General features: G+C 40.6%; 1 protein-coding gene across 1 annotated transcript in view; it reads right to left on the reverse strand.

The window, feature by feature from the left end:
* Positions 1-9,329: 9,329 nt before the first annotated feature.
* Positions 9,330-26,678, reverse strand: part of COL4A5 (collagen type IV alpha 5 chain) — a 197,305-nt gene continuing 179,956 nt past the window's right edge. Inside the window, exons 43-51 of the mRNA XM_056538786.1 lie at positions 23,696-23,768; positions 23,204-23,275; positions 22,103-22,222; positions 18,158-18,256; positions 17,478-17,690; positions 16,255-16,432; positions 13,026-13,140; positions 11,707-11,879; positions 9,330-11,085 (exon numbers count right to left, since the gene is read on the reverse strand). Of these exons, the coding sequence (XP_056394761.1) occupies positions 11,004-11,085; positions 11,707-11,879; positions 13,026-13,140; positions 16,255-16,432; positions 17,478-17,690; positions 18,158-18,256; positions 22,103-22,222; positions 23,204-23,275; positions 23,696-23,768 (1,125 nt within the window). The 3' untranslated portion in view covers positions 9,330-11,003. The remainder of the gene's footprint in view (positions 11,086-11,706; positions 11,880-13,025; positions 13,141-16,254; positions 16,433-17,477; positions 17,691-18,157; positions 18,257-22,102; positions 22,223-23,203; positions 23,276-23,695; positions 23,769-26,678) is intronic.

The raw sequence follows: 26,678 nt of genomic DNA on the forward strand, positions 1-26,678 counted from the left end.
TATTACATTTGTTGTTCGCTTATTGTAATGTGTTATGTTAATGAGGAGTGAAAATTTTGACCATTGTGATTTGGATTTTTAAAAACAAACAAAACAACAAAAACACTACTTTAGTGGTTTCTTTGTCAGGTGGGTACACTAACTACCAATAACATTAGAGCAACCTGCCTAATATTGTGTAGGTCCCCCTCATGCTGCCCAAACTGCTCTGACATATCAAGTCAGGGGCTCCATAAGACATCTGGAGGTATCCTTTCGTATATGGCAACAAGACATTAGCAGCAGATTTTTTGGATTCGACTTGTTTTTCCAGCACGTCACATTCCTTGTGCCATTCCTCAACAAGTTTTGCTGTGTGGCAGTGCGCATTATTCTGCAGAATGGGGTCACTGCTATTAGGTAAAACTGCTGCCATGAAGGGTGGACTTGGTCTGCAACAATGTTTTTAGGTAGGTACGTGTCAAGAATCATCCACAGAATGGCAGAACCCAAGATTTTCCAGCAGAACATTGCCCACTTCCACTAACTTCCTTTCTTTTCAAAGTGCATAATGGTGCCATCTCTTCCCCAGGTAAGTCACAAACCTAATACCTGCCATTTATATGATACACTAAATGAGTCATTTAGCCCTTACGATTTGACCATTGCCTTTTTTCCTGCTTCCAACACATCAGCTTCAAGAACACAATGTTCATTTCCTTAAATATCCCACCACTTGACAAGGTGTCATTGTTATTCACTTCATCTGTCAAAGATTTTAATTTTATGGCTGATCTGAAGAAAAAATATATAAACAGGCATTTTAGAGTGTTTTTGTGCAGCTATTTCTGATACCATTCATAAACATTTTGGTACAGTATGTGCTGCCTACAGATGTATTCAGGGTATGCCTAAATAGTGTGGCATACAAACTTCCTAAAAGAAAAATGCAACCAATCACAGAGATGCTTGTTTACATTTTTTTTTTATTGCTATTGAATATTGAAAGGTGCACTGTAATTGGCTGTTATGAGCAACAAAGTTTTCTTTTAGAAATTTAAGCTGGTCACAGTGTTTAACTCATCGATGGCTTTTTTCAACTGTACCTGTCCTATTCCTCCCCCCCCCCCCCCCCAAAAAAAAAAAAATAATAATACTGCATACTTAATCCTGGTCATGTACATATTTTTATGTGTCTAGCGTCTATATTTCTCTCACAAATATCTTCTATTTGTTGCTCATTTGGTATTTAATTCTGTGCTTTGCAGGAGGCGTGTTCTCACTTGTTGTCCCTTAGCATGACTCTGCTTCCTCCCAGAGCCTGCTGTGCTGGGTCTCTCCATCCAGTCACTGTAAGCTGCTCTGTAACTACTCCTGTTTTCATGCTGCAGTCTGATAGGACAGGAGTGAGCACAGTGGAGTGCTAGTCCTACCCTAACTTACTGGTCTGTCCATGCCTGTGCTTCAGCTTGGACAAAGTTGATGCTGCACTCAGACGGGATTATGTTCTCTATAATGATTTCTATAAAAAGAGGGACCTTTTGGCATTTTTATGTGATTTATGTAGAATGTAGACAAAAATTAACTAATTGGTACCGGAAAACAAGTTCAGATCGTGGTCTTTTTGACTTATTTCCCTACGCAGATATACAGTAAAAAAATGGTTCTCCTGGGAGTAGAAAGGGAATTGCGTTTTCTAGTTCCCGGCCCTTCACTTCTACCTGCTAGTGTCTCTGAAGTATACCCTCCCAAAACAAGGGGACATGTACTATATTGTGATCCTCAAATGTGGCTGAAACCTTGTTTTTGGCAGCATGAGATGGTAATATTGTACCCACCTCCTCTAGTCTTGGAAGGTACACTTCTGAGTCAAGCAGAGGTCGAGTGCCAGGGAGGTAATACCTTCTCTGCTCCCCAACAACTTCTTTATTAGATCTGTTCAAGCTAATAGTATATTCATGCATTAGGGCTTATTTAGTTTACATTAAAGCCTCTTGACCTGTCATTCATGACTCTAAGCAGCCATGAAGAAATTGACATATTTCTTGTTATAGGGTATATTTGAATAAGCTGAAACATGGTTATATTTTAAGGGGATCCATCATTTTAGTAGACTTCTACTGTGTCTTATCAACATGTTGGATGTTTTGATCAGTGGGGTCCACTCCTGAGGCTTCCAATTACACTTAAACAAAGGTTTTGAGAACTGTGCCTCTTCACGTTCGTTTGACTCTCCTGAGATTTTAGGATTAGACAAACAAAGCTTATAACAGCCAAGGAGGTACAGCACACAGCTGAGCACTTACATCTCAGAGTTTGTTGAGCTCTCTGCACCTGGACTCATACAAATGAAAACTTCTGAAAATCATTCTGGCCTGTGTGAATTCTTGTGAAAGGGTACAGTTCATAGGTAAAGAGCTGTTTGTGCTGACAGAATGAGTCATCTCAATCTATATTCAGTACTCCTTATGTGATGACATAAAGTGAGCTTGTCTACTGCATGCAACTTGTCGTTGAGAAACTCTTATTTAAAGCTATGTTCACATGTAATGTATGCTCTGTGGATTGTATTCAAGGAAAAAGCCCAGTTTGCATTTGGCAAGTTTTAATCATTTTTTTTTTCTCCAACAATTAAAGAAGAAGAAAGTCCACAGGATTGGGTGCAGATTATTTTATGCAGGACAACTAGTTTATTACATGGTGCAGATATTCTATGCTACACGTAAAACCTGTCACTAGTTTCATGCTGCAGCACTTTAGATAAATCATGGTTAGAACTTCGACCTGGTATGTGGCACCGGGTCATCTGGGTGGTCCCCTGCCTTGATTGACAGATTTCACTCTGTTTGCATATAGGGATAAATAAGTCAGTAAGGATCGGGGACTGCCTCAATGCCCCGAAGCCCCATTTCTGGGCAAGATAAAGCTATGAATACTGTGAAATTGGGCAGCTGTTCATAGTGAATCTTATACTGTACTGTTTTGATAGGGGAGCCTGTCAGTGTTTTGCCATGGTTGTGGTTTAGGCAGCATGAAACTATTGACAGGTTCTCTTTATGGTTTACCTGTAATTCAAATCTCCTTCCATTAGTGCTGGGTGGTATACCGGTTCATACTGAATACCAACATTTTTTTTCCTGCACGATATGAATTTTGCCCATACCGCAATACCGGTTGGGCCCCTCGAATGAGTGAATTATCTGCCGCAGTGCGCTGTCCCCACATCGGAGAACTAATCATATGTGACCAGCTGTTCTGCTTTTCTTCCGCCCCCCCCCCCCCCAATGAATTATCAGCTGCGCTGTCCCCACATCATGTCCCCGCAAGCGCACCTCTTATAAATCCTCCTATGAGTTGCGGGCCACCGGCACTAGAAATCTGTACTGTACTACAAATAACGTTGCCCGGGCTGCAAAAATAAACTTTAACTCACCTTACGACGTTTCCCATTACCGGCCTCACGGTCCCTCCACTGCGGTCCTGAGGATGGGAACGTCAAAGAGCTGTCAGCCTATCGCCGGTCGCAGCGATGTCCCGCCCCGGCCGATGATAGGCTCCCGTCCCAAGGAAACAGCAAGAGGACCGCAGCACAGGACAGTGAAGAGGGTACCAGAGGCCGGGAAATGTATTTGTAGTACAGTACAGATTTCTAGCGCTGGCAGCCCGCAACTCATAGGAGGATGAGCAGAGGAGCGCTTGCAGTGACATGATGTGGGGACAGCGCAGCTGGTAATTCATTGTGGGGGGGGGGGGTTGGAAGAGAAGCGGCGCCCAGGACACATGGGGGGGGGGGGGAATACCGTTAAAGACAGTGGAACCGCCATCACTTACAAAAATACTGTGATACAGGTTTTTGCTCATACTGCCCAGCTCTACCTTCCATTTCTTCACATTAAAGGAGAAGAAAAGACAAAAAAGCGCTTCCTGTGAAGAACGATATGGGAGCGGAGAGGCCCCGATTAATGGGAGGACTCACCGGATTCAGTTGTGCTGAATGGAGGCACAACGCTCGTATGAGTGTAACGATTTTTTCCCCTCTCAGCTGGTTGTGTGGATCCTGGAATAGATGGATACACTCTTGGACTGCAGCTAGACCCGCCCTCGCATGCAGCGTGGGAATAGGAACAATAGAAATTTTGCACCACCGGCGCAGATAGATGGGAATTGACAGCGCTGTCCACAACCAAGGAAAGTATTTTTCTCTTTATTAAAACATGTAACGCGTTTCAAGGACGCTCCGTCCTCTTCCTCAGACATGTTATAAGTTAGAAATGTCGCCAATATATATATTAGTGACCGGAAATGACGGTACAATAAATTTGCATATGCATGACATCATAAATAAATTTGCATAAAAATTCATATATGTTCTTATAATTTTTTTTTTTTAATTATGCAAATAAATTTATGATGTCGTGTATATGCAAATTTATTGCAACGTCATTTCCGGTCACTAATTTATATATTGGCAACATTTCTAACTTATAACATGTCTGAGGAAGAGGACGGAGCGTCCTTGAAACGCGTTACATGTTTTAATAAAGAGAAAAGAAATACTTTCCTTGGTTGTGGACAGCGCTGTCAATTCCCATCTATCTGCGTCGGTGGTGCACAATTTCTATTATTTCTTCACATTGGATGTGGAAGGATGCAGGTCCACGTTTGGTGGTATACTTGTCAAAGCAGCCATATGACCCCCTGCAAGTTTTGTTCACAGTTCCATTATAATGCATAGAACTCACTGGGTGTCGTACGGTTGCCCGACATCCATACCGCCAAGCATTAACCTGCCTCTCCAATACCCGATCTAAACAATTGTTGCGAGATTAACATTACAAGTACACTTTAATTCAATAGGGTATCTAAAATGTGCGTAGTCTCCTTTGTATATCATATTTGGTGTTTAATGATAAACAGGGAATAACCACAATATTACGTGAAAAATCCTCCCTATTTCTCAGAGTTGACTCAATAGGACTGTGTAAGGCAGAGCTAGAGTCTAAGGTTGTGCTTATGAGCCACTTTCTTGTATATTCTCAAAAAGGTTCTATTCATTTTTGCATATTATAATATTATCCAGTCCAATTTTGAGGCTATACGCACATTTTCAACCAATTTTATTTATTCTATGCATATTAATAAAGCAGCTCTATAAATAGAATTAAATAAAATGTGTATGCAGACTTATGTGTTTTAATGGTTAAAAACTAACAATCAAAATCTATCCTGATCCTGCAATCTCACTCCTTCCATCTGTCCCCTCTGTGTGGGGTCTCCACTTTGTGTTTTCCGTTAATAGGTTGCGCCAAGTACAGATCATTTGATTTGAGGGACCTCAGTTGGTTGTAATGGGTGCCCTGCAATGCTGTGCTTGTGACATTGGGTGATCCCAGCAACCCATTTGCGGAAGAAAACATGTAGTCTAATTTTAAAGGAGAAATGCGGCACAAAACTTTTACCTTCCCTTGTGCGCGGGCTGCAAAAACTAAAAAAAAAACTAACTTTAACTCCCCTTCCTACATTTCCCCATTGATAGCTGGTAGGCTGAGCACACTATCATGTAAGGAGCTCAGGCCCCACCTTCTCCCTGTTGCCCGGGCTCCTTACATGACAGTATGCTCAGCCTTTCACCGGCCACGGCGGGACATCGCTGTAGTGTGATGTTCAGAGCCTAAGAAGCAGGGAGCTGAGCAGCGCCGGAGGAACGGGACGCCGATATCGGTGCAACGGGAGAACATAGGAAGGTGAGTTAAAGTTTGTTTATTTAGTTTTTGCAGCCCGGGCACAAAGGAAGGTAAAAGTTTTGTGCCGCATTTCTCCTTTAATACTAGTACTCTAAGTTGACGTTATCTCACTTAGACTGGGTTCACACTACGTTTTTCAAATACTGTTGCCGCATACGGTTTTCCACAAAAAAACGTATGGCAAAAACCGTGTACAACCGTATGACTCCAAATACGGTTTTTCCCCATATACGGTTCCAAAACGTATGTGCGGTTCTATCCGTTTGCATCCGTTTTTGCCAACGGTTTTGCTATTTTGTTGGAATTAGTTTTCAAGCAATTTAATAGTTACTATTGTTCTATTGAAATTCCTTCTGCGCATGTGTTCTGCGCATGTGTCAACTCCAAAAACGGATTAGAAAAACCGTGTGCAACCGTATTCTGCGATTCTGTGTACGGTTCTCATAGACAATGTTAAAAGAACCACATACGGTTCGCATACGGTTTTCGAACCGGAGGCAAAAAACGTGGTCGACAGCGTTTTTGCATACGGTTGAAAAATTGTCAAAACCGTATCCAAGGCAAAACGGATGCAACCGTACACAACATTTGGAATACGGTTTACAATGCATTCTCTATGCATACGGTTTCGGATACGGTCGTATACGTTTTTTTGCGGAAAACCGTAAACGGTTACCGTATTTGAAAATCGTAGTGTGAACCCAGCCTTTAAGGGGTACCCCAGTGGAAAACTTTTTTTTTCTTTAAATCAACTGGTGCCAGAAAGTTAAACAGATTTGTAAATTCTATTAAAACATCTTAATCCTTCTAGTACTTATTAGCTACTGAATACTACAGAGGAAATTATTTTCTTTTTGGAATACAGAGCTGTCTGCTGACATCACGAGCACAGTGCTCTCTGCTGACATCTCTGTCCATTTTAGGAACTGTCCAGAGCAGCATATGTTTGCTATGGGGATTTTCTCCTACTTTAGACAGTTCTTAAAATGGATAGAGATGTCAGCAGAGCACTCTGTGTTCCAAAAAGAAACAAATTTCCTCTTTAGTATTCAGAAGATAATAAGTACTGAAAGGATTAAGATTTTTTAATAGAAGTAATTTACAAATCTTCCCGATCAGACAGGAGTACTACCCCACCCTCACTTACTGGACTATGTTCATGCCTGTGCTTCAGCTTAGACAAAGCCATGGTTTTATAAGCCATCATTTCTATAAAAAGGAAATAACATTTTCTTATGAAGTATATTAGAAAGGTTCATATTTTGCCAATATGTACAACATATAAAAAGATTTTGTATCTGACAGTGCCCATTTAAGTGACTGTAACACAACTGGATGTCCACACCCACTTTTTTGTGTGTATGTGCTTGGAGTCCATTACAATAGGATTATTACTTGATTTCCTTTGTTAAAAAATAAAATCTGAAAACCGTCAATGAATTAAAGGTTTACTGTTGGTTGTATTTGCTGCTAAGAGCTGCAGACATTGCTCGATAGCTGTAAGGAAAAGTGTCTGTCAGTGCACACATTGTAGAAATTTCAACATTGGAATTACTGCAGTGTGTGTGCACGGAGTGCTGCTTTTCCATAGGCTTCAATGAAACATTGTTAGATTTAAATAAAAACTACTGCTTTTTATATGTATTTTAATACTACCAGGTGTCGGGGCTGAAAACGTCACACTGCCACTCAGCCTATCGCCGGCCGAGTCGGGACTTTGCTGCGGCCAGTGATTGACTGAGTGCAGTATGACTCGCCGACCACCGGCAACCAGGAAGAGGAACGTGGCGGAGACCGGAGTGGGTTACCGGAGGCCCCGGGGGAGCGAAGGAAGGTATGTATCTCTTTATTTTTTTTTTTCTGCCGGCAGTATGGAGGACAATTTTCCCATCCCGGAGTACTCCTTTAAAGCTATAAAATAGCAGCAGATACAGTTGACCGATTCCCTTTGATGGGTTCAGTAAACCCTATACCGTTTTCAGTAACTGTATGTGGATACTGTAAAATATATTGCTTCAATGAAACAAAATGGCTAGAATCCATAATTGCAGCTCTCAGAGGAAATTCTAGAGCTAACCAGTGAATTCTATTTAATGCACCAAGAATATATATACAGTACCTTCGCTTGTTAGCATATTACAATTACTTTGTTTCATAAGTATACTGTTTTCTACAACTATTACTGTAAACTATTCATGTTCACATCTATAGTATTTATAATGTATAGTTTCTTTAATCAAACAATAGCGCCCTCTTCTGGAGAAATAAGACATCCTCCAGTATTTCTTGGTCACTGACCTAAAGTTGTCAGAATTTTGGCAGATTACATGGATTAGTGGAAAATACTGTAGATGAGAATCCAGCAGGAAAATTAGATTTAAAAATAATCAGAAATTTCCATAAAACACTACTGGTGAAACTGGAATGTTACTTAATATCTGTAACGTTTTATTAAGATTACCATTGTGAAAGTGACGCCAAAAAGCTTTGTCTTAACAAAATTCATTCTAGCAAAGGTCATACAATATGTACAAAACCTCATCATCTAGTGACGTTATTGGTCAGAATATGAAAGGAGCTGAGCACTTTAACCTGCCACAACATGAAGATTGCACAAAAGTTATAAAACCTAAAAATGCAGGGTCTAAAGTGAAAACAGTTGCATTTTACATAACAGGAAGTCATAGTAGATAAAATACACATCAATTCATGTACATTAATGTACACATTTACAAACAAGAAACAGCAGTTTGCATAGTCAAAGTGGATTGTTAGAAGCAATGACGAATGTAAAAGGCAGTGAATTCCTCTTGCTGAATTTTTGCACAGAAAAACCCCATCATTTGCAGTGGCACCAAATTAGCTAAAACAAAAAAAATCATCCACATGCCGCAGTAACAAATTGTACCTTATTTCTGTGCAGAATATGAGATGGGAAAGTCGAAATCCACGATAAATCTGTATTGCAGATTTTGGTGCCGAAACACTGCTTATCTGCAGCAATTTCTGCAACTGCAATTTTGAAACACATTTGGGGGAGTTTATCAATGTTTTCACTAGAAAACTAGTGTAAAAGAGCTGCGAATGTTTGTGCAAAACACTGGAAAAACACAATTAGGTAGTTGCTAAAAAATTTGCGTCAATTTATTGATAAAACCTACACAAGTTAACAGTGATAATTTGTCCCAAGTTTTTCTTTATTTGCATATTTGGCAGTGGATAATCCACAGAATTTCCACTACACATGGCTTTGTCTTTTTTTTAATACAACTTAATATACTTTATCAATTCCTCAGAAGGAATAAGAATCCTCATTGTTTACATGCAGGGAATAAATATCTGTCCTAGTTAAGTGATAACCATGACACAGGAAAATTTATATTTTCTAAGGCTATGTTCACATGGTGGAAATTTTCCATGCCAGCAGAACATGCCGCCACTAGGACCACTTAGAAATTCATAAACAGCAAAGCATTTCTGTGCAGACTTTGCAGAAAGAATAGGTCTATTCTTTCCGTGCACTCCAGAATCAGGATTTTCACAGCTGAAACATCTGCTGCGGAAATTCTGCCGTGTGCACAATGCATCAGAATCCTATTGAAATCAATCGGACTCTGCTGCAGCGGAATGTTTGTGCGGAATTCTTCTGTGGAATTCCACACGGAAATTCCATGGCGTGAACATAGCCTAAGAGATCTTATTCTATGACTACAGAAATATTGAAAACAGATGTAAGATTATTTTCTTTCTTGGTGTAGGTCCCACTTCTGGTTTTATCCTGCAGATACTGACCAAAATACTGCAGTGTGAAAGGGCCCATATGCTTGTCCCCCTCCTCCTTTTTTTTTTTTGACACCACTATATTGCTTTACAGATTTGCAAAGTTGCGCAGGTACAGTTGTGGCGTGAAGAATACTCCCCTTATATCAGATATTCAAAGTGGTTTACATGAGAATTATCCAAGGTTTACATTAGTCACACCAGTGGGCGTGGCTATGTAAATTTAATGTTTTACATGATATATTGAAAGGGGTGAGAGTCCATTTTACATCAGAAATTTCACACCAGATTTTTGCTAGTGTAGAAATCACAGAAATGGTTGTATTTTTTTTCTTTAGTTTTTGGGGAAAAGGTGTTATTTAATCAATTATTGAAAAATAATAATAATCGTAAAGTGTTATTTTCAAAGCAGCACAAGAGACCTTTGAAAATGTGAGGAGAATAAAAAGTGATTAATATCAATGTAACAATGTAAAGTTTTTGAATATCTCCCCCACTTAGTGAGTTTTAGCTGTTACATGGGTCTAAAAGAACTCAAAATCTGTATTCCTTCTTCCAAGAAGACCAAAAATACCAATATAGCCAATCTCTCTTTATTTCATTCACACTATGTTCAATAACACACATGACAACACTTTCCATATGTGTAAATACTTTGGTGATTCCTGAAGGGGTATTGACAGTGCTGGTTGTGTGTTTGTTGTAACTGAAATGTTATAAAGAATATGGCTAATATTTTCACGTGTTCAGTGTACAAAAACAAACGTTTAAATTTTCCAAATAAAATGGGATTGCATTGGCGACAGTATAAACAATCAGATGAGCCTGGCTAAAGACATACGTATGATACAATGCCAACATGGAGTCCAAATGAAACAAGGGAGGGGGCAGGAAAAGCAAGCCATCAAATCAGTAGTATTCTGATGCTTAAGATATGTAGAAAATACTGATGCATATATTCTGAATATTATTCTTATACATTTGTGAACTGAAAATGTGACTTTATACTTGGATTTTCCTAAATGATTTAATGGAGAAACAAAAAATAAAAATAAAAAGTGTTTTACACAATATACACATTTCATTACTTACAAAGAGAAACAAGCTTAGCATTTGTATATTTGAAACCCAGGATACGGAGGGGTTAGTAGCACCATAAAAAATGTTTGTTTTTTCAAAACTGTAGCCTTGTTATTTAAAGATACTCAGTGCGTTTCTTCGTATAGCTGATAGGAAAAGTGCCATTTTGGTAATGGGGGAAAAAAACTTCATGTGATCCTCGCCAAAATGTAGTTTTCTCTCTTGGAAGAGGTTTTATCGTTTTCTAAGTCCATTCGTCAGTATGCACCAGTCAATCTTCAATATGGCACTTTGGTGAGGTACATTTGAAATTGTTTTAAACAGTATCTGGTTTTTGCTTTATCTACACAGTAGCACCATTGTCACAGAGGACAATTCAGACCTTAGCACTCTTCCACAGGTAGCCAGTTCACCAAAATGTTACGTCCTCTTCATACATACTTGGCATCGGCTGACACGTGTTCTCAGGTCACCAGCTTTGAGTGTTTCAGACTGAGGTTTACTGGTAATAAAAAGAAAAGAGTCATGTAAATTTATGGAACGGTCTACCTCAGGAACTGGTCACAGCAGGAACAATTAACAGCTTTAAAACAGGGTTAGATACATTCCGGGAACAAAATAACATTAATGCTTATGCAGAATTATAAATCTACATCCCTTCCCCTTATCCCCTTACACCCTTCACTTCGATTCCCTGGTTGGACTTGATGGACGTATGTCTTTTTTCAACCATACTAACTATGTAACTATGTAACTAACTATGTTTTATTACAACCGACATGACAAGACACAAGACAAATAACATCATGCTACATTTAGTAACATCAATACAAGATAGAATGCTCTCGAATTTATTAGCTACATCTGAGAACCTGAAGTCTACATCTCATAGAAATCTCTGGCTGATATAAAATAGTTTACCAGTTGGGTCATTCACCCCAGCGGACATATATCAGATGATACTTTTGACTCTGCAGAAAGGCCCAGCCCTACCTATGGGCTGAACTAAAATGAGAGTGATATCTTCAATGTTACTTCACATAAACTACAAACCCACTGGTTTACCTTATAGCAATGCAATATCAGATTAACTTGGACCATCAATCTTTAGGCCTCAACCTACCTAAACATTTCCGACATTTCCACGGTGGCCAGCCAGAAACTATATGAGTTGACATAGTAATTGCAGGTACCACGGCCATGACATTCAATGAAAGGTGCTGAACGGAATTCCTCTAAACATGATCCAGGAGATGCCAAAGCTTGTCCTGAACCTTCTGCGCCCGCACTTGTATGCTAAGAAAGACAGGTAAAGGTTACAGTTAGCGGAATGTTCCAAAAATAACCATGCTCCTTATTGGAGTAACAGTATTCTACATCATAGCAACATGACTTTGCTCAATTACATTTCTTTTTTTTACAAAAGATTTTAAAGGGGTACTCCACTGGCCAGCATTCAGAAATTAATGTTCCGAACACTGTTTTCATGCTGCGGAGGTCGACCATGCCCCTCGTGACATCACAGCCACTCCCCCTCAATGCAAGTCAATGGGAGGGAGCGTGATGGCCGTCACGCCCCCTCCCATAGACTTGCATTGAGGGGGCATGGCCAACCCCCACAGCGCAAAAACAGTGTTCGGATTATTTACTTCTGAATGCTGGCCAGTGGAGTACCCCTTTAAGAATATTTTTTGTTCTACTGCTCTTAAAGAGAGAGTGAATTAATGTAAATATTATACAAAATATGTGATCTTCACCTATAGAAGAAATGGGGGTCCTATTAAACCAGATTAGTTTTAGGCTACTGCTAAATGGCATAAGCATAGATTGCAGTGTCATTTGTCTGTGCTGCAAATAGTAAAAGTGACTCTAACTGCAAAGATGCCACGACTGTAAGAAAACAAAACTATTCTGGATGGATATCTGTCAGGTTGTGGTCCCAATCACTTATGTTCAATAGCTATGATGCAGTGCAGCATGACACAACAATCTTTTGCCATATCTCAGGCATATCTCTCTAGAATATCTCTGGGCTTGTGTAAACTATGTCTTGCTCCTCAACTATGCAAACCATGGGAGGAATTTATCATTGGTTTTAGCCAGTTTTTGTGGTGTTGATTTGTTGCACCATTTGCCTCAGTTGCTGTTTAGAGAATTTTCATAGCGAATATAGCTTTAGAATCTTTTTCTAAAATTGTGTTGCTATGCCATAGTCTGGTTAACTTTGTCGCACAATTTCTTGCACCTACACCATCCTTAATAACCCCCCCCCCCCCCCATGTGTGTACTTTGAAAGTTATACCAATTTTCCATGGCATTTTATTGTCACTGGATAAAAATGAATGTTCTAGACTAATATTGCCATCACAGGTATGTGGGCGCTATGTCAACAGATAGAAAGCAGTTATATAGTGGTGGGTTTTCATAAGATGTAAACATTACCATCATGAAGGAATATCCGATCCATAGTGAAGACCAGCCTTGTGGACATGGTGGAATCTGAATGGTTTGACTGTGAATAGCTATCACCATGGCAGGAGCTTCACAAACTGTGCATCTGGATGGGTAAAGAATCAATGTTACAAAGCGATCTACTGCAAAGATATATGAGCAATGTCTCTTTATTAGCTAAACTTCCATACGTCCATTTGTAGCAGCAGGTAGAATCTTCTAGTAACATCCCTAGGCGAGTTTATCCCCCGCCTGCCTTTCTTGTCCCTTATAATAATAGGATTACATGCATTGTTTATATGGCTACACATATAGCAACAGCATGGCTCCAAGATACGCCAAACAATTCATCAGCAACATTGCTATCCCCATATGCTGACAAAGGTGACTAACATGAAGCAATATGTTGGATTTGAATGCGGAAGCAGAGGTAGTATTCCAATGCATAATAATGGAGCCAACATGATTCGTGGCCAAGATCTTCCCCAGACTGAATTGATAAATTCCCGCCATATACAAACATTAATACAGTAGAACACAATTTTCTTCCTTAGAAATCTAATATACATTTCTCAGAGGCAAATACCATTTTATGTTTCAGAGGTTATGTTAATCCTGTGATCCTTCAGCAGACAAGCATTGTGTTACATCTGTGATTATTTGCCTTTATAATATATTCAATCTGCTCAAATACCTCATTTTATTTTCATCTGTTTACAACAGCTATAGAGTTATAGCAGACTCAATTCTCTACTTCCCGCGCCATCATGCCTTGGGCATTCTATGAATTAGATTGTGTGGGCTATCCTGGTGAATGAAGTTCCTGTGACACTAATCTCTTGTAATCATTCATAACCAACGTACTGACAACTGGCAGCTTTCCCATTCTTCAATGATCTCACAGAACATTTCTCATGAGTAAAGTCAGCGTACTTCTAACTTTACATGGACTGTACACACATTCTTTATGCTTGCACACAATTTGGTATAAACAAATAGTTTATGAAACCTGTCAGCAAGATCATATTGGCAAAACTGTCCAATATATACTCAAATAGGGAGAGACCTTTTTTTATGGTTCATAGGTCACTGGAGCTGTCCCTGGTGGCTTCTCCCTGCCCCACCAGCCTAGATCGACAGATCTCTCCTTGTTGGGGTATAGGGAGAGATCTAAATATCAAGAACGATGGGACAGGAAGAAGGCACTGGGGACCTTCCCAACAACTCATAGTTCAGGCAGCATTAAAGGGGTACTCTGCCCCTAGACATCTTATAAGATGTCTGAACGCAGGGGTCCCTCCAATGGGGAACTCTGTGATTTTGGCTGCGGCACCCCAGACATCCGGTGCACGGAGCGAACTTCGCTCCGTGCCGGATGACTGGCTATGCGGGACGGAGGCTCGTGATGTCATGGCCACGCACCACTCGTGAAGCCATGGTCACGCCCCCTCAATGAAAGTCTATGGGTGGGGGCGTGACCTCCTCTGGCGTGGCACCCAACGCTCTAAACAAACGCTGGATGCAGCAGGGAGATCAGATATCCTTTGGATAGGGGATAAGATGTTTAGGGGCGGAGTACCCCTTCAAAATGATGACAGACTCCCTTTAAACTAGTTGGGCTACTCAAGAGGATATCTGCCCAGCACACCCTTCTCCTTAAGCTCTATAAATAACACTTTTTTGCAATAGATAACACTGGCTGCAACCCATTATTAAAATTATTTTTCTCTACAATGCTGCAGAAATCTATACAGTTTAAGGAGGGTTTATCAAACATTGTGCAGAGAAAAAGCAACCAAATCAGATTGCTTCCTTCAAAAAAAAAAAAAAACTCTATGGGCAACTACTCCAAATATGTATGTGTTAATAAAAATCAGTATTCCCCCTTATCTGCAATCACAAGAATGAAACAGATTTTTAAAGGCTAAAGACATCTAACAACAGGACCCCAACCAACTATCACCATCCCCCATTGTCTATTCAGGCACAAGAACATCAAAACAGGTTTATCTGTGCCTGGTACTGTGACTCCTTTTACTTGAATGGACTTAGTTATAATACCAGGCACAGTCACACTAGTATGGACATTGACTGTTCTGCTGAACGGTGGTGTCCTGGGACAGAATAGGCCATCAAGTCTAGGGATATTACAGATGAAGGGTTTTAGTAATACTGAAATGATTAATTCAATATTACAGAGTTTTAAAAGGGGTTGCCCAGCTTAGAAAGCTCATTTTCATATAACCTACTACAGAAGCGTTAAAGGGGTCCCCTATTCAAAATACTCATCTCTAGGCAAGAGTAGAGAGTGGTTACAAAGAGCATCTCTGGAAGAACTGTCCTGTATTATACTGATAATTTATTGATGAGAATGGGCAATGTATAATGCTTAGTCTGTCCTGTGGTGGCGCTGTAGTGAAACTCAACCTCTACTTTTCAGATTTTGACATGGATTACAACTGATCTCTGCAGGTCTAAGTAGGTGGACTTTTTATGATCATTCTATTGTCTAGGGACCCTTCAAAGAAGCAGAGATTGTCCAAAGCAGAGAACCCCTTCACAGACTTTTTGTGTATATAGTTTCATGCAGTAGACTATGACCGCCAATTGCATGTTTTACGTTGCACAAGGTGATATCAGTATCCAGTATCAGTAATGCAAAAGTGGATGCTACCCCACCCCCGTGACATTTTATTACCCCCTTCATCACCTTGTGTCACTTCATTCCCATCCTTTGATTAACCCCTGTGCCATTTCATCCCCTCCATTACCCCCTGTGCCACCTAATTCCACAACTCTCCCATCTGATCCCCCCTGAGCATTTTCATCACTCCCTGTGACATTTCATTATCCCCCAGGTGCAGGCTCAGTGGCTCTTGCTTGTCTCCTGATGAGGGATGTTCTCCTGCTCCACTCCTCAGACGCAATGTCAGGGGTGTTACCTGTCAATGATTTAAAGTGGGCCGCATGCACTTAAGAACAGTGACCAGCGATAGCTGCTGCTGATAGAGGGAATGGTCCCCCGATACCCATGGAGACTGCCGTCAGCACACTAATGTGCTGCAGCGCACAGATTGGAAAGCACTGGCTTACATGTATTGTTCAGCTGCACAAAAATGCAATATATAAAATGGGAAACCAGTTGTGAAATGCGTGAATGGGTAATAGGGTTCTTTTAACACTGTATCACCATTTGGTAACATCATATACAATTTCTTACCGGCTTATAAATGGCTGAATGTCTCTTCCCCTTAGTGGCTCCATGTTCATTGGCATTGGCTCTGGCGTAGATAGCCAGTAGGAGTAATCATTTCTTGAAGCAAAATTGCACACATTATTGATATTGCAAAACATGAAAGGCATTGTGCTAAAACGCCTGAGACAGCTACCAGCGGTACCTGAAATAAAACAGATGAATAGATCAGATCTGACTTACAGCATTGGCAGACAGACCTGTTTGCATTCAATATTTAGGTAGTCTATAGCTTTACATAAAGAGGGTTATTATTCATCTTTAAATCAAAGTACCACATCAGTTAAAGTGTTACTGTCATTTAAAACGACTTTTGACATGTTGCCCAGACGTCATAAATTGAGATCACACTGTATCTCACTGCTGACTCCCACTGCAGTGCACTCCACTCTCCTGCAGGTTTATCCGACCTTTTCATTGCATAGAATTAAGCAAAGTAAAGGTCGGATTTAATTGACAGGCAGGAAGTGAGACGCGTAATAAAACGTACTTCTCCTGGGTGTAATTCGTGATCACAGTGAGGGGCAGTGCAATCTTAATTTTTGACAAGTCTGCGCAACATGTCAAAAGCTGTTTTAAAGGGAACCCGTCATTACGTTTTACCATATATAACGAGTGGAAACACGTAATAGAGGTTAATATCATGTGTCCTACCATGTTTGGATGTCTGCTGGCACGTCTGTAAATGTGGCAAAAACAACTTTAATAACTGTCACATGCAGTATGTAAATGAGGCTTAAGTAGTCACCAGGCATGCTCAAGTAGTCACCAGGCATGCGGCCTGCAGAAGAAGTCACGGCTCCCCACGCTGTACTCACGCTCATTCAGGCTCTAATCACTCCTATTTAGACATGATTGACAGCCTACCTCTAAGAAATGACATCAGACCCTGACTAAGGTGCTGAATCATACCTAGATAGGTACTATTTGAACCTGAATAGGCGTGATTACTGCGCTGGTAGCCATGACTACTTTAGCAGCCGCACGCCCGACTGAGCCTCATTTACATACAGCATGTGACCATTTATAAAAGTTGTTTACTTCACATTTATAGATCTAGACATGGCAGAACTCGTGATATTAACCTCTATTATATGTTGCCACTGATTATATAGGGTAAAACTAGTGATTGGTTCCCTTTAAATGACAAAAACAATTTATTTGACATTATAAAGGACTTAACATCTTACCCAAGTCCTGTCCATGTGCCCGTTCATTGCCCTGTACATAAAGAAGAGAATATCCATCGTAGATCCTAGAGGTACCCTGAGGACATGCTGGTGACTCTGTTGCCTGACTATGGCGGGTTATAAGGAATCCATGAGCTACAGATCCTAAGCCTGGTGCACCAGGAGGGCCTTGTAATCCATCTGGACCGGGTGGACCTTGGTTTCCTCTTGTACCTTTTTACATGAAAGCAAATACAAATATCTTTAATGCATCTAGAAGCTACATAGCATTTTTAGAATATAAGCAGTATTCAGGAGAGTTAAGTCATTTATATACACAACCTAACCTCAATTGTGGATCACCTAATAGAATGTAAGTAAATTATTAGATCTCAACAACACTGATATCACTGACATGTGAAGACATACATCCTTTTTATGGCAACCTAGCCATACTATGGGGGGGGGTTTACTTTGCAATAATAGTTAGGGTTAGTAGTATCATTTTTCCAGCATGACCAGAAAACGCTCAAGGCAAAAAGCCTATCTATCTGACACCAGAAGATTAACTCGACAAAGCAAAATGTTTTTAGTTCATCCTACCAAAAGGTTCACTGCTGTAAAAATTTTTGACCATGTAGCGCTCCACTTATCTTATTTAATGTGAACACTCAGTAAGAAATATAGTACTTAGTACTTACCTGGCTGGCCTGGAAGACCCCGATCACCTTTACGTCCCACCTGCCCCTCAAATCCTGGTAGCCCATCTCTTCCAGAATCGCCAGGAGGCCCCTGTGGACCTTTTACAAGACAAAACACAATACTTATATCAAAAACCCAACACAGCTAGAATTTCTGCATGTGCTAGTACAACTTAATAATGGTAAGTTGGTCACTAAGAGATTTACCTGTGTAGAAGTAGAAAAGAGAAAGGCCCAGGAGAGGGGCCTTGTGCGTTACCCAAAAAAACAGTAGATTCCCCACCAAAAGGGGGGGGGGGTAGATGTAGAATCTATAGATTTGCCGCTCACCTGGAGCGTATGTATAATACACATATAACCTCAGCCAAAGGTGTACTAGAAGAGAGGATCCCGTGCAAGCCCACAGGTCTCAGGATAGAATCAAAGTGGAGATCCTGTAGTCAAATGGGTATAGCAAGAGAAAAAGTGACCTTCATATAGGTGCCCAGGTATCCAGACCACGACCAAATCATGGAGGTGAATTAAAGCTTCAAATTTATTGAAATACAGCAGGAATTACGTGTTTCAGGGTATACAAACCCCTTCTTCAGATTAGCATATTCATACAGTAAGGCAAACATGTTGGCTTTATATATGCACACTAATGAAAAACAAAATGGTGGCAGGATCAAAGGTCAGAAAAACAGTCACCAGTGAATGACAAGAATTATCAGAAAAAACTAACATTTCAGATTCATATACGTTAGTCTGGTTAAAACATAAGTAGAATTCCATAAAATTATCTTAAAAACATCAATGGGGGACCATAAATGTATTGCATAAAAAGGACAGTTTATTGTCTGTCCAGTTAAGGGTAGAGAGGAGGTTTGGTCCACAAGCTGTCAGTGTAAGTCGTGCACTCCATGGCACATAAACAAAGGGCAGCATGCTGCGGCTATGATATAAACACAGTGGAGCATTATTATAAGCCACCCGTTTCACGCCATGTTAACAAAGCACAGCATGCCACGGCTCTGATGTAAACAGAGTGGAGCGTTATTATAAGCCGCGCGTTTCATGGCATGTAAACAAAGCATATCTGTTGTTAAGGACACATCGCTAGGGAGCGAGTGGGCAGTTCATCTGCATGTTTGAAAGGATGAAGATCCAGGCCGTGAGTAGAGGATGAAAAAATGATAATAACTTGCTGATTGAGGTACCTGGAATAGAGAACAACTACGGCAAATGGATGAGTAGTTGGAAAGACATATAAAGAAAATTCTTATGAGAGGGGAAGGGGAAGGGAATAAGGTAGATGGTCTGCAGCTAAATGGCCAAATCTAAGATGAGATATACTACATATGAACATATCAATATATATATATAGGATGAGATATAGGGTGATGTAGTTTATCACATATATATATATATAGATAGATATGTTCATATGTAGTATATCTCATCTTAGATTTGGCCATTTAGCGGCAGACCATCTACCTTATTCCCCGCCCCTTCCCCTCTCATAAGAATTTTCTTTTTCTTTATATGTCTTTCCAACTACTCAGCCATTTGCCGTAGTTGTTCTCTATTCCAGGTACCTCAATCAGCAAGTTATTACCCTTATTTTCATCCACTACTCACGGCCTGGATCTTCATCCTTTCAAACATGCAGATGAACTGCCCGCTCGCTCCCCAGCGATGTGTCCTTAACAACAGATATGCCGCTTCACTGTTTAAATCTATATGAAGGTCACTTTTTCACTTGCCATACCCACTAAGAGTTTTCAACTGCGTGGAACTCTCTGATTCATTTCAATAGTTATCAACCAAAACTTGGTAAAATTGCTGTCCAATATGGGCAATTTATGCAGCTTTGCCGCATTAGTAATCAAGGTGATGTGTTCATCCAGCAAGCTGAGGAACTGAAGGAGGAGGCTTGCCGCAAGGGGCTATCCCCTGACAATTTTGGATGGGGGCCTTCAGTCAACACAACAGGAATCTTTTGTTTAAAAAGCGATAAAAAGAATGTTTCTTCCCAAGAACCTAGCCGTTTTTCTTCCACCTTTAAAGGGGTACTCTGCCCCAGGACATCTTATGGGCTATCCCCTATCCAAAGGGGATAAGATGTCAGATCGCAGGGGTCCCGTCACTGGGGACCCCCAGGATCTCAGCTGCATCACCCCGCTGTCATTACTGCACAGAGCAAAGTCGCTCTGATGGGCGATACAGGGGCCGGAGCATCGTGACGTCATGGCTCCGCCCCTCTCGTGACATCACGGCCCACCCCCTCAATACAAGTCTATGGGAGAGGGCGTGGCGGCCGTCAGCGAGGTCAGCGGGGTGCTGCAGCCAAGATCCCGGGGGTCCCCAGCGGCGGGACCCCAGCGATCTGACATCTTATCCCCTATCCTTTGGATATTGGAAAAGATGTCCTGGGGCGGAGTACCCCTTTAAGTATAGTCCACTTGCAGATACCATACATAAAGCTATTAGGGAAAAATGGTTCTCTATTAAGAAAGATCCTGTGCTGAATAAATCAGTAGGGGATAGTCCCTCAGTAACCTAAAGGATGTAAAATTATCAAGGAAACCCTAGTACAGAGCAGGTTTGAGAGGAAGAATGAAAAATCAGATAGGCCCAGTAAAGGAAGTCATACAGGTGATTACCAATGTGGCTCATGTACATGGTGTCCTCATTCACATTCTAAAATATATTGTGGCAAGGAGCATTAATATCCTGTGTATAGTTTTATCACTTGAAGAATGCCAGGGGTAGTCTATGAAATATCATGCAAAAGGCCAATGAATGTTTCTTTTAGGGTACACATTTACTCCGTTTGTTCACAGAAGGCTTCACCTCGCTTCATTTACTACATGACATGGTGATTGCAGCAGTCTAGTCTTTCATGTTTTAGAAAGAGTTAAAGGAGTAGTCTACTGAAAAGTATTTCCAGGCCGCTGTGCCCAGGATGCAAAAAAAACCAAAAAACTTTAACTCACCTTCCTCCGTTCACCTGTAACGCTGTTACAGCTGTTTCCGGTCTTCTTCCTTGTGCACGGATTGTCACACTGCGCTCAGCCTATCACCGGCTGCAGCGATGTCCCACCTTGGCTGATGATAGGCTGAGCACAGTGTGACGATCAGTGCACATGGAAGAAGAAGAAGACCGGACCAGAGGACCTAACAGCTGTAGTAGCGGTGCCATGGGGGAATGGAGGAAGGTGAGTTAAAGCTTCTTTTCTTATTTTTTGCAGCCTGGGCACAAAGGACTGAAGATACTTTTCAGTAGACAACTCTTTTAATGTAAAGGAGGGAAAAGAAAGAAAAAAAACCCTCCTGCAAGCCGAGGCTAAATGGATCATAAGAACAAACGCACAAGGTAATCTAGGCTTTAATGAAAGACTTACCTACAGTGTCTTTTTCTAACTTGGAGTGATATAACTGTAAAGTTGTTTTTAACTTATTTTTCTTTGTATTTTTCTTTGTTTGTCCACCTGTGCTCATGTCACCAGGAAGGTGTATTTATATGTGGTGACATGCGCAAGATGGGCCGGCTCTGATGAAGTGTGAGATACACATGCAACAGCTGTAACTCTACTTGCCTATATTTGCTCCAGGACTAATATTTTTATGATTACATTTAAAAAAAATGTTTTTGTCTTCAAGGAATTGGTGAGTGCTGCTTACTGATCTATGCATAAAAACTTACATCAAAAACACTTGTGAATTAAAACTTTTTTGCCCTAGTAAAGTAGGTATGTGCAGGTAAATGTCCATACCCTGCACATACCTAATGCATATATGTTACTAATATAAATAAAAATAAAAAAAACACAGATCTGTATTTACCATTTAAAACAATGAGGACTGCTTATGATTGGTGGGACAGTTGTCAATGTTCACCCAAATCCACCAACCAGTGATAAATGGTTAATCATTCTGATTTTTAATCACTGCCTTATGTACCTGGTAATCCAGGAGGTCCTGGTTGTCCTGGAGGTCCATTGCTTCCGGGGCGTCCAGGTGGACCAGGTGGTCCTGGTATAGTCCTGATCTCACCCTTTGGACCAGGTGATCCTGGCAAACCTGTAAGTAAAATTGTAGAAAAAATGCATTGATGTAAAGAAGAGTTAAAATGGTTTAAGAGATATTCTGATGATGTACACAAATCAGAAGCAGAAATCAATGTCACCATAAGGGACTAAACTTCAGCTACATTTCTACTTTGTTACAGACACACTGCCTCTAACCTACTTGGATACAGATGTGTTGCCCGGCTTTGGCTATTGAGGATGTGTTGTTGCATTGTCAGACAACATCGCATCCCATCTTGCTATTCCACTCCAGGCTTATTTAGAGTTAAAGGGATGTATAACCTGTATATATTTTTCCTGATTAGGATCAAACACTGAAATAAGTTTTTGTTTTTTATCAGATACTATTTTTTTATTACCTTGTTTGTACATTATTATGGGGGCTGCCATCTTGCCTGAGCTGTTTTTAATTGCATTTAGTGATATGCTTCACAGCAGGACCCATGGACATAGACAACAATAAACTGAAGTTGTCACATTCAGATGAATTGGTGATGCTATTAAGCACTCTCTGTGACTTTTTCAGAGGCCATTCTAAAGGGAGGGGGTATACTGATCTCTGCTGTGAGTGGTGATGGATCCAGTGTTATCTATTTACTGGTATCACCTTCCCTGTACTTCTTGTCTTCTCTGAGAAGAAAGGCATAACAGTGCAATGATCTGTACAGAACGCTAAGTGTCATCTTAGTTTTAGCCCTAGAGGCCAGAATGAAAGCTGCAAGATTTTATGATTATTTTAAAATATAGATAGTAAATTGCACAATTAGAAAAAACATCACCAAAAAGTCTTTAAAAATATGGTTAACATACAAACTTGATTTCAACAATAATTCATTTTTTCATTATACATTCCCTTTTGTTTCATAAATCACATTCTGACTATTATGCTGACCAAAAGCATGTTTTGCCATAAGATAAAATTGTGATAAATGCCAACTCAAAATTAAAACTGAATCCAAAAGATTCTTCTCACCTGGAAGACCAGGGCTGCCTAGGTCGCCCTTAAATCCAGCCAAACCAGGAGGTCCGCTGGGTCCTTTCATGCCTGAAAGACACATAACATGCTTATAGACTGGTCATTTGAATTACACTTGACTTGTTGAAATGCTGTATTATTTGTCTAGATGGAGTATGCAATGTATATCTCAGAGTTCTGTCAACTACAGTCAGTTGTGTTATCAGGATCCTAAGAGTGATGTAACTCAGCACCCACCATTGTCTGCCTCTGGCAGGCAGCTGGTATAAATAACATAAAAATGAAGATCTCACGGAGGATTAAAATATCACATTCCACCATATTATATGGATTATATAGAGCATTGTTGAAGTTAATCTTTGCTGTTCTCTCATGCTTGGCTCTGTCCATTGTCTGGGAGGCGAAATATTTCCATGATAATATGTGGACTCTGCATACTTTGGGACAGCAACTTAGACTCTATACACACCCAGCCACCAATGATATTACCTGGGAAACCTGGGACACCGGGTACACCCTGATCTCCTTTCATTCCATTCAGACCTGGTCTTCCGGAATCACCCTGTTGACAAGTACATTATGATACAGGCTCAGTTTGTTTTCCTGACTTTTTAGTGTAAATAGGAACAAATGCAATATGTGTCTATTCAATCCAAAGGAGGACGCCTCTTGGCTTTATTGTACAACCAATGTACAAAATATACACTGCTCAAAAAAATAAGGGGAACACTAAGATAACAAACACATCCTAGATCTGAATGAATGAACTAATCATAAGAAATACTTTTGTCTTTACATAGTTGAATGTGCTGACAACAAAATCACAAAATGATCAATGGAGGTCTGGATATGGAGTCACACTCAAAATCAAAGTGGAAAACCACACTACAGGCTGATCCAACTTTGATGTAAGTCCTCAAAACAAGTCAAAAAGAGGTTCAGTAGTGTGTGTGGCCTCCACGTGCCCGTATGACCTCCCTTCAATGCCTGGGCATGCTCCTGATGAGGTGGCGGATGGTCTCCTGAGGGATGTCCTCCCAGACCTGGACTAAATCATCCGCCAACTCCTGGACAGTCTGTGGTGCAATGTGACATTGGTGGATGGAGCGATACATGATGTCCTAGATGGGCTCAATCGGATTCAGGTCTGGGGAACGGGCCGGCCAGTCCATGGCATCAATGCCTTCCTCTTGCAGGAACTGCTGACACACTCCGGACACATGAGGTCTAGCATTGTCTTGCATTAGGTGGAGCCCAGGGCCAACCGCACCAGTATGTGGTCTCACAAGGGGTCTTAGGATCTCCTCTCGGTACCTAATGGCACTCAGGCTACCTCTGGCAAGCACATGGAGGGCTGTGCGGCCCCCCAAAGAAATGCCACCCCACACTATTACTGTCCCACCGCCAAACCGGTTATGCTGGAGTATATTGCAGGCAGCAGAACATTCTCCATGGTGTCTCCAGACTCTGTCACGTCTGTCACATGTGCTCAGTGTGAACCTGCTTTCATCTGTGAAGAGCACAGGGCGCCAGTGGAGAATTTGCCAATCTCGGTGTTCTCTGGCAAATGCCAAACGTCCTGCATGGTGTTGGACTGTAAGCACAACCCCCACCTGTGGACATTGGGCCCTCATACCACCCTCATTGAGTCTGTTTCTTACCGTTTGAGTGGACACATGCACATTTGTGCAATGCTGGAGGTAATTTTGCTCCTCCTTGCACAAAGGCGGAGGAAGCGGTCCTGCTGCTGGGTTGTTGCCCTTCTGCGGCCTCCTCCATGTCTTCTGATGCACTCCTGTCTCCTGGTAGCGCCTTCATGCTCTGGACACTATGCTGACAGACACAGCAAACCTTCTAGCCAAAAAGCATAGGAACTGAGAAGTGGTCTGTGGTCACCACCTGCAGAACCACTCCTTTATTGGGGGTGTCTTGCTAATTGCCTGTAATTTCCACCTGTTGTCTGTTCCATTTGCACAACAGCATGTGAAATTGATTGTCAATCAGTGTTGCTTCCTGAGTGGACAGTGTGATTTCAAAGAAGTGTGATTGACTTGGAGTTACATTGTGTTGTTTAAGTGTTCCATTTATTTTTTTTAGCAATGTAATTTTCCTTCTGCCCATGTAACATTGTACACTATGTTCTACCCACTGATGCTGAGTAAATAGAAAAAGAATAGACAAAATTAACAGCTTGGAGTAAGCACCAAAGCCAAAACCCAAACAGCTTGATAGGAAGTAGGAGCATAAATGATTGTTGTATTATATTCCTAATGCTATTAGAGACTGAATAGAAGATTTATAACCTGCAGATGATTTAAGAATTTCTACCCAGTTACATGGGTATAATGAGTATTTATCAACATGTTCAAGATATTTGGTAAGTTACAACAATACAATTGAAGAGCTGACAGCATTTGCTATTATTTTTGGTAATTAATGTATTTGTAAAACAAATCCGATCCGATTTAGTAACGTACATATACTACATTTTGATATTGCTTGTTATTTAAAGTTTGCTTTTGTTACTATTGACAAATAGTAAATTACTTGATATTATTTACACGGAAAGGCCTTTCATGATGGATAATCTAGGATTAGACTACAATCTTTCTAGATGTCTGTCTGGATTCAGATCACAATTCACTGACATGTTCCTACAGCAGTACTTTTGTCTTAGCACAAAAGGGGAGAAGTGACAAGAGCAAAGCTGACATGAACTACATTCAGGTAGGCATTAAGTGTGAGCCATAGGAACACACAGTATGCAACCATCATCACTATATATACTGTGGAAAATAACAGGAATGCAGGCTCTGAAGTCTATAAGTCCTATATCAACCTCCCAATGTTTGTGCAGACTGTCTATGCTGAAATGGACATTAAGATACTCTGCATTGACCTGGATGTATCAGTTGTTGTTCCTTGAGAAGCACTTTATCGTGCATTCTTTTATCCATCACAAACAATGTATTTCATCCAATATTCTTTGCATCACTTAAGTAACACTTGAATCAACAGGAAAACATTGTAATGAATGGAAGCAGAAAATCAACTGTTTACACCAGTCGACTTGGTTGCAATGTTAGAAATGATGGACAGCCAACCGATGAGGTCCCAATGAAATAGAAGCTGAATGTAATGGTAACTTTCCATCCATGAAAGAGAATGTAAAGAGCAATGGAAGAATGCCTGATGACAATTTTAGTTACAGCATCTTATAGTCACTTGTCATGAGATGAACAATTTGTAAGCATGAGAGAAGAAATTGCATAAAGATGAACATATTCTCAAGTTTAGTAAAGCTATCAACATTTTATGTCTCAATATAAATGAATGCTGTGTGTCAATGTAAAACATAACCCTTTAATGCAGAGATCTCCAACCATGTGTGCCTTGTGAGCCACATTCAGTTTACAGTAATGATCATGAGACATCGTAAACATGGAGAAACAAGAAATCACAAACCAAGATT

Source organism: Hyla sarda, chromosome 9 (assembly GCF_029499605.1).
Source record: "Hyla sarda isolate aHylSar1 chromosome 9, aHylSar1.hap1, whole genome shotgun sequence".
Classification (NCBI taxonomy): domain Eukaryota; kingdom Metazoa; phylum Chordata; class Amphibia; order Anura; family Hylidae; genus Hyla; species Hyla sarda.